At 52.9% G+C, this 8,532-nt stretch overlaps 1 protein-coding gene across 2 annotated transcripts in view; it reads right to left on the bottom strand.

Moving 5' to 3' along the window:
* Window positions 1–1,051: 1,051 nt before the first annotated feature.
* The window catches only part of PAX5 (paired box 5), a 188,585-nt gene continuing 181,104 nt past the window's right edge, over window positions 1,052–8,532 (bottom strand). For both annotated transcript variants that reach the window (XM_081803204.1, XM_081803206.1), the window contains one exon: window positions 1,052–7,656. In XM_081803204.1, coding sequence (XP_081659330.1) covers window positions 7,580–7,656 — 77 coding nt within the window. In that variant the 3' untranslated portion in view covers window positions 1,052–7,579. The remainder of the gene's footprint in view (window positions 7,657–8,532) is intronic.

An 8,532-nucleotide genomic window follows, 5' to 3' on the forward strand; every position in this document is an offset into this window, starting at 1 on the left:
TCACTGAGCACACATTCAATGTGTGTTACTGTTACCCTCACAAGAACCCATTAGATTGTGGATTTCATGTCACTGGGGTCCTTGGTAGCTCTGTTCACTGCTGTGTCTCCAGTGCTGGGGGCAGGGGAGATGCTCAAATATTATTTGTTGAATGAATAAATGGGGTGGGTGTTACTGATCATTTTGGAGCTAATGAAGTGGAGTGACAGAACTTGCCAAGGTTCTCCAGCTATTGCGTATCAGAGCTAGGTGTCCAATACAAGGTGGGGCTCCGCCTGGCCCCGCAGGCTGCCGGCTTGCCCGCCCGGGACCCCTCCTGCCCTGCGCAGGCTATGGTCCGATACCGCACCACGCTGCTGGACTTGCACGGATCTGTTTGGCCCTGATTCCTTTGGGGGAGCCAATAAAATTCCCCACGGCCCCATGTGGCTTTGTGAAAGTTGTCAGAAACCATCTATGAAGTTGTAAGGACAAACAACATCAAATTCTTTTTCTGAACTTAAAAAATTACTTTTATTTTAGGAACCAATAAAATTATGGCAAATATTTACAAATAATTATCTCACATAAAGGTTACATAAAATCAATTCTTCACAAGTAACAGTCACTCATGAAAAGACACACAGATATTAAAACTACGCCAATCTTATTGCAAGTTTCTCCAACTAATCTAAAATAAAAGTGTTGCAATCAACCATTTAACTTAGAATAAAACCACGAATTTCAGGTTTGACGAGAAAAGAAGGTAAAAAATTAAACCAAAATCCCACCCCTGTTTTCTCCCAAGTCCCACCCCCAGCCCCTGCCCTCCTCCCAACAAAAGAAAAATATGTCCGACATCTTTGGCAAATTGGCACTGCTGTAATTACATTCAAATATTATTACACACAAAAGCAACACACATCACTAAGAAAAAAAAACCCACCAATATTTCAAGTCAGTTATTTTCTACTAGAAAAAAAATACAAAACATACACATTTTTAAGAAGCATTTGTTTTCAATCTGTTGGAGACAGATCATCTCCCACTTTCAAAGGCAATTCAATTGTGGTTTTGTTGTTTTTTTTTTTTTGTCGGGTTTTTTTTTTGTTTTTTTTTGTTTTTTTTTTTTTACAAGTAAGTGTTTATGCAGGCATCACAAACTTTGGCGGATACAGTAGATACGTATTTCTTTGATGCTGGAAGGTCATTCCCTAAGACAAAGTCAACTGTCTCAAAGAATGAGAAGCTAAAGAGTTCCACTTGCAAGGTAATCTGCATTTACTTCTATAAATACTCAATGTCCAAAGGCCACTAGAGGGTGAAGAACCAGGGCAACATCTGCCAGCAAGAGTCAGGACAAAACCCAAATCAGATTTCCACCCTCGGCCCAGACTTGGAGGCCCAGCAGTGGGGGGCAAGCAGGGGGCCCCCACTGCCCACTCTGTCCCACACTGAGCTGGTGGCGTGGGGCCAAGGGATGGGTCTGCCTCTTCTCCTGAGCCCCAGGATGGGCTGCTGCCAGGTCTGCTCACCATCTCTGACCAAAGGTGAGGAGAGCAGGCAAGAATCGGCATGAGGAGACTCAGCACTACGTCTGAGTTTCAAGTACGTCTGAGATGCAGGGATGTGCATGCGTGTGCATGTACACACTCACATGCACACATATGGAGGGGAAGGCCCGATTCAGAGGCTCTGAGTTTTGCAGGGCATTTCCAAAAGACTCAGGACTTATTTATTTTTAGCTTTATAGCAATTAATTGGCTATTGATTGGCTGGAATGTTCAACTCTCCATTTCCTCAAATACAATAAAATAGTTTCATTAAAATGTATTCATGCTTGAAAATAGGGAGCCATTAAGTGGTTTCCTTTCTGTTCCACTCCAAGGGAAATGCACTGTTTGTAAATCAAAAATCCATCATCCAAAATCACTTGTTCTTAATGGTGCTTTTAGAGAAGATGAGGAACGTGGCCTTATGCGTGGTGATTTTGGGGATGAGGGTGGCCCAGTGGCCATAGTTGCAGGGTTGGGTGGGCCTGTGGTTGGGGTGGGTGAGGCTCAGCTTGACCTCCTCCAGTCAGGCCTTAGAGTCGGGCAAGGGGGCCCCTGACTCCCAATCTGCCCCACCCCCTGCTGGTTCGCACACTTTCTTCCCCAGCCGTGCTCAGAGCTGTCTAAAGCTGAAAGGTGGGATTCCTGCCCGCCTTGTCCTGCCCACAGGCCAAATACACTACCTGAGACCGACTCCCTTTTAGAATTCATTACAGTTTCCTCAATAAATAGATAAAGAGCTGCATTTTCTCCTGCCGCTTAGGGGTTTAAGACGTGGGAAGGAGAATATCTAGACTTACTGCATGGTGGTTACATTTACCCCCAACTCAGACATGGGCTAAAGGGGACCCCTGGGAACACATGGACTGAAACTCTAGATTGGCAGGGACATGATCCTGAGGTCTCCTTTGATTCTGGGATGGGGGGTGGTCCAGGAACGGGACCCCCATGTCAAGAAATCACAGCAAAGGAAAGAGAGTCTGGTGCCTGGCTGCTCCTGGCAAGCAGCCCATGTCCAAGAAGCTCAGACCCTTCCTCAAGAGAGCAGGCAGGCCAGGGACTTGCTTCCAGTCCTCTGCGGCAGCCCCTCGGGACCTGGCCGCCACTCCGGAGCGCAGCCGCGAGCTGACAGTGGGGAAGTGCGGATCAACACTGCGGCTCCACGATGACTCCACCATGAATATGCAAGAGGGAATCCTGAGGTAAGGGGTCGTCAGGGGACAAGGGGCTGAAGGGGCTGCTGGGAGGTGGGGCAGACTGCAGGCTAGGAGTCATGGCCTGACTGTCCAACTTTCCAATAATGTTTTGTTACCTTTTAAGAAATGCACTTGCCTTGGACCTCTCCGAGGCCAGAAGAACTAGAATGCATTCTCCAGGAGCATCGATGTGCGTGCCTGGAAGCCATCAGAGGCAGGCTCCTCGTTGGGTGACAGGGCCATGGCCGCAAAGCCAGCTTCTTAGCGGGGTCACCCAGGAGCTGGTCTAGTCCAGAGTGCTGTGGGGGTGCACCCTCTCCAGCCTGGGCCTGGCCTATGCAGGGACCTGGATTTTTCTCTACCCTCAGGGCAGCTGTGTCTCAGACATATCTTGTTTCTAGGTATTTGTCAGGAGTGCTTGGTTTGTTTTTAAGATTTGCTCCCCATGGCTTGGAGCTAAAGTCTAGCTGAAATGTCATCCAGAAAGGGGGGGTGGGAAGCTGGTGCCAGAGGCTGCCAAAGGCAGGGCAGTTCCTTTGGGCTATGACTTCTCATAAAGGGATTTCACCCCTCAGTGCCCCGTGGCCACATCTGGGGCACTTCCCCCGCACACATGAAAAAACCTCAGCGGCACTGGCCTCTCAGAGCCAACAGTCCCTCCACCCCCACCACCAGCTGTTCTATCCCACCCACCATCAAAGCCCAAATGGTCCGCAAGAGCCCAGGGTGAGGAGGGAGGGGGTAAGGACTGGGGATGCCTGTCCCTGACAGTGACTGGCCTAACAAGTTGAAGCTCATCTCCCATCTCTCTGGGTTCCCATCGTCAATGAAGGGCAAGGAGGTGAAGAAGAAAGGGAGCACTGGACAAAAATTGGGGGTCATGAGCTAGGAGCCAGTGGGTCAGATGTGGCCCACAAACATATTCTTTTGGCTGGAAGGGCATTTAAAAAGCTTTCACATTTCAATGCCACTGGATGGGGCCAGCCCTCTGGTTGTCTCGGGTCCCCCCGTTCCCCTTGCCACCTCACGCCCTGCCTCAGTGGCGAGATCGCCTGCCTGACCCAGGAAGCAGCAGTTCAGGGCCCTGGAGATTGTGATCTGTGTTTCCCAGGCCTGTGGCCGCCCCCGGGGCCCGGCTGGGGGATGCCTCCATGTTGGCACAGACCAGTCTGGAGTCTAAGCCACAGTGAGGAGACATCTCATAAACCCCGGGACCTTAGACCCTCGGAGTCAGAGGCGGGCCCACGTCCAGGCCCCGCCACGGCTGATGGTGTAGTCTTGGATGTGCTCTGATCCCCTCGGAGTCTCAGGACCCAGCAGGGAAGAAGCATGAATGAAACCTCAGCAGCACTGATGTGAATGAATCTGAGCAGACTTTGCAGGTTTGGTGTTAATGGGAATCAAGGCAGACCAGCAAAGCCACCAAGCCTTAGGCCATTTGGTCAGGCCAGCCTCTGGGTCCCTGTTGTTTCCTCGTGGGTCTAGGGGGTTCTAGGGGATTGAAGGGTATATCTAAGCCATATGCTCCCATGACGAGAGCACAATTCTGTGGAGAGAGAATGGGGCCCAGAGATCTGAGAATTCACCTCACCTCTGTCTTGCCATGCAAGCCCCAAATCTCAGTTTTCCCATCTGTAAAATGGGCATTGTGATCTTTGCCTCAGGGAATGGTCAAGGATTGCAAAGCACCATACAAATGTGAGTTATGAAAGGGCTAACCCTAACTAAGGCGCCTTGAGAAAGGGAGGTTGGATTTGATATGTCATCAGATTTTTCAAGGCTGGAGCTAGACTAATGGTATGAAACTTTTTCATAAAATCCACAAGGTCCTTTCCAAAAGTCAGAGCCAGAACATAGGGCTGAAAGCCTGTGGAGTGCCCTAGGCCTCCAGCCACAGTGCTGGTGAAAGCCCTGGCCTTGTGTTGTCCGTTCAGAATTCTCTGGCATTCACTCAGCGGCTTGTGTCCTTTGGAACCTTTCTCTCCAGGCTTATAGGCAGTTCCACCAGCAGTGAGCGGACTCTGAGCTGGGGAGAGCAGGTACTTGTGTGAGAACATATGTGTACATCCATGTGCTCTTGTGCTTCTGCCTGGCAGCCCAGGAATCAAGGGGTTGTCTAATAAATACAAATGCAATCTGAAGACCAGCAGAGCCTCAGGGGGGAGAGAGGAAAGGCATGGAGGGAGCTCATCACAGCAAGAGAAGGAACAGAATGGGGCCAGCTGGGCTTTGATGAGGAAGGACAGTGTGCGCTTTAGGCAGTTGGTTCAGGGAAAGCTGACTTCCCAATAGCCTGAGACCACGAGGAGGGACAAGGACCAAAGGTGTGGGTATAAGAGGCCAAAGGCCCGATCTGCAGACCTCTGAGCCCACCACTTCCTGCAGCAGGGAAGGAGGAAAGGAGAGGCCAGCTCCTGTACCTTCTCCTACCTTGCCTGGCAGGTGGAGGCTGGAGCTGGTTCATCCTGTTCCTGGAGGTGGGCTCTGCCCCCAGCTGCCTCCCTTCTTTGCCCAACAGGTTACAAGGTGGTGGGTGCGCCTGCAGTGAGCTCCCTGGCTCCACTTCTGCCTTGGATGGCTGGGCTTCCTTGTCAGTTCTAACAGCCCGGGACACTCCATCTGTGGCAGTGGGCCCAGAACGATCTCTCACTGCCCTCGCTGTCAACTTCCCTCCCCGGGGATGGAAGGATCACCTTGTGCCAGGGGTTGGGAGGCTGAATCCCAGCCCACCTCTGCCAGTCAATGCCTGGGGACTCCACCGTGTTGAGCCCATTTCCTCTTCTCTCCCACCACCTTGTAGGATGTTGGGGAGAAAACACTTGGTGGTGGCCAGAGGAGGTCTATTTCCCTGCATTGTCCCAGGCTTCCCCAAACTGGGCCTCAGTTTCCCCTGAGGCGAGCTGGACTAGATTGTCCTCAAGGCTTATTCCCATCCCTCTGGGTGTTCTTATTTCCCATTTGGTCCAAATAGATAGCCATCCCATAGGCTTGCTCAGAAGTAGAAGACCTGCCCTCAGATGACCCAGTTACAAGTCTGTTCCCCATCCTGGGAAAGAGGAAGGCCAGGAGAGAGCTGGAGGATGACCTTGCAGGTGACCCTGCTATACCAAGGCAACGGAGACTCAGAGACATGAAGGTCTTGTCTGAGGTCCCACAGCAAGGAAGCGGTGTGGCCAGGACAAGACCTCTCAGGCCCAATAACCTCAAGTCCAGGCTCTGCTCTGCCCCAGCTCTTTGCCAACTTGGTGACATGCAAACATCGGGGATGCAAACGTCTGTCACACGAGATGGCAAAGTCCATGGTCATCAGTGTAATTCAGCCCAGATTGGGACAGGGCCTCCGCCTTGCTGTTCTGCGTGGGCAAAAGAGACTACTGAAGGAACTGAGGCCCCCGGCAAAGAGATGGTGGCCCCTGGCACCCCTATTTCAAAACCACTCCCAGTTCACACACCAGTTCCTCACTGCTTATCCTGCTTCTCTCCTAGAAGGCCTTCCTCTGTCCCCCGTATCCTCCCAGGTGGTTTTTTTCTGGCCACTCCAGCCTCCAGTGAGTTCTCCAAGCTCCCCTCCAGGCTCCTGGGGCCCTTGGCCATGGCCTTGGCCATTACAACCCCTTGCATCAATAGGTATATGCCCACTGTGCAAAGTTAGGCATCTGCTCCCATCCCAGCACCTCTATTTCCAGCTGCATACTAGGCTCCACGAGGATAGGGAGGGGCTGATCAGGAAGTTCTGGCTGACTGCTCTAGGTGTTTGTGGTCCTCAGTGCAAGAATGTCCTTTTTGTTAATTATTGTCTACATGGCAGGAACAGGCTTGCCCAGAATCCACTTTCTGGCATCCTGGAGGGTGGGAGAAATGTCCTTGGTGGGTGTCCAGTGTGATATGAGCCTGGGCACGCCTCAGAAAACACATCCCAGTTCAGTTCAGTGGTTCCAGGGGCTTGGGAGTCCCTGCCTTGGACTATGGTCTTCTGAGTCCTGTCCAGCCCCAGCATTCAAAGTCCACAATGCAGTCAGCACCTTGGACAGCATCTTTAGAATCCTAGCTGAGGAATCTCCCAGACAGTCCTTTGTTCTCTTTGAGTCCTTTGACATGGAAAAGAGCTGCTCACCCTGCACAGGGCCCAGGAAAATGGAGCCAGGAAGCCAGGGCATCTCTCCAGTGTGTTTCTCCTGAGGAGGGGTCTCAGGGGGCAAGCTTGAAGCATAACCAGCCCAATGAGACTCCTAGTCCAGACGTTAAAGAAGTAGCAATGAGCAGGAGGCTGGGACCTGAGGTGGGCATCCTTAGTCTCAAGGACAACTCCAAGCCCACCTATGGGGGGGCAGCCAAGGCAGAGGGGATGCTCTGCACACAGGTCTAAGATGTCCTGTGACACATCGGGAATACTGGATGCATAATGGGTGGGCAGTCTGCTCAGTTGGACCCTCATGCCCACAGAAAAGCAAGAAGGTATTTACATGGGTGCTGTTGAAGTGACAAAAACAAGCTCTCCTTCCCAGGCCTGGGGCAGGAAGACAGGTGGATGGTCAGACAGCTGGGGACCGGCAGGCTAGGCTGGGGCTACAGCTGTCTGCAGAATAGTCTGTGGCTTTGCAGACACCCAGTTGCTGTTGGGAGAAGCGCACTGATGGACTCTTAGCAATGGACGTGTGTCTAGAAGTCCAACAGCCTTACCATAGAACCCCAGTTCCCTGGCAGGAAAAGGTTGGGAGGGAGTTTCAGGCGAGAGAGGATTGCTGGGGGATGGGCTCATTGGGCCCCTCTGGCTGGCTTCGGAGGGGCTGAGAGGCTATCGCCCTCAGTGATATGTGTTGCAAGTGCTTGGCGCCCACCTGGCTCCGAGGGTCAGTGACGGTCGTAGGCAGTGGCGGCTGCAGGCGGGGCGGCTCCTCGGGCCGCGGCGCTGTAATAATACGGGGAGCCTGGGAGAGACAGAAGAGGGCACGGCGGTTCGAGGGGGACCTTGTGCCTGCCACCCCATACAGGGGGTCCCCTTTCCACCAGGGTCCCCCTCCTCCTCCCCTTCCTCCCAGGCCACCAAGATCTCTGTCCCAGTCTGTTCCCCAAATTGCAAACCTAATCAGGGTGGCTTCCTGCTCACAAGATTTCAAGGCCTCCTCCCCACCTGGAGCTGGGGTAGGCAGACTGGGGCCCTCGGGTGAAATCCTCCCTGCTGCCCGTTTCAGTCAATAACGTTTTACTGGAACTCAGCCTTGCCCACTTGATTCTGTGCTGTCTGTGGGTGCTCTCACACTATTACAGCTGCCTGCGCGGCCCCAAATATTTACCATCCAGCCCTGGGCAGAACGAGTTTGCCGACTTCTGACCTAGAGGGTGAAAAGCCATCACTTCTTAGTTTGCCCTGTGGATACTTCGTGACCTAGCTCTGCCCACCTCTTGGGATTTCCGCCCCCCACCCACTGCTCCCCCACCATACCACGCACACACCACACTCCAGTGAACTCGGACCCTGCAGAGGTCTCAAGGATACCCTCATGCTAATAGCAACCACCTGCGGAGAAGCACTTCTTCGGCCTCGCACCGCTCTTTCACGTGTTGTCTCATCTCAACCTCCAGGGCAGGGGAGTTAGCCCACTTTATCCTCCTCTCGTGCCTCTCTGCCTCTTTCTGTGCTTCTTCCTGCAGCCCCCCCCCCCCCCCGCCCTGAGCTCACCCTCCTCTGCAGCCTGGACCAGGGGCTCCAATCACCTCTTTTACTGCTTCTTCCCCCCACCCCGCCCCTGGACAGAGAGCCCCACATAGGAGGGGGCTGGGCTCTGCTCTTCCCGGTGTCTGTC

The sequence above is a fragment of the Leptonychotes weddellii genome, chromosome 14 (genome assembly GCF_054177405.1).
Source record: "Leptonychotes weddellii isolate Sample4059 chromosome 14, ASM5417740v2, whole genome shotgun sequence".
NCBI classification, from domain to species: domain Eukaryota; kingdom Metazoa; phylum Chordata; class Mammalia; order Carnivora; family Phocidae; genus Leptonychotes; species Leptonychotes weddellii.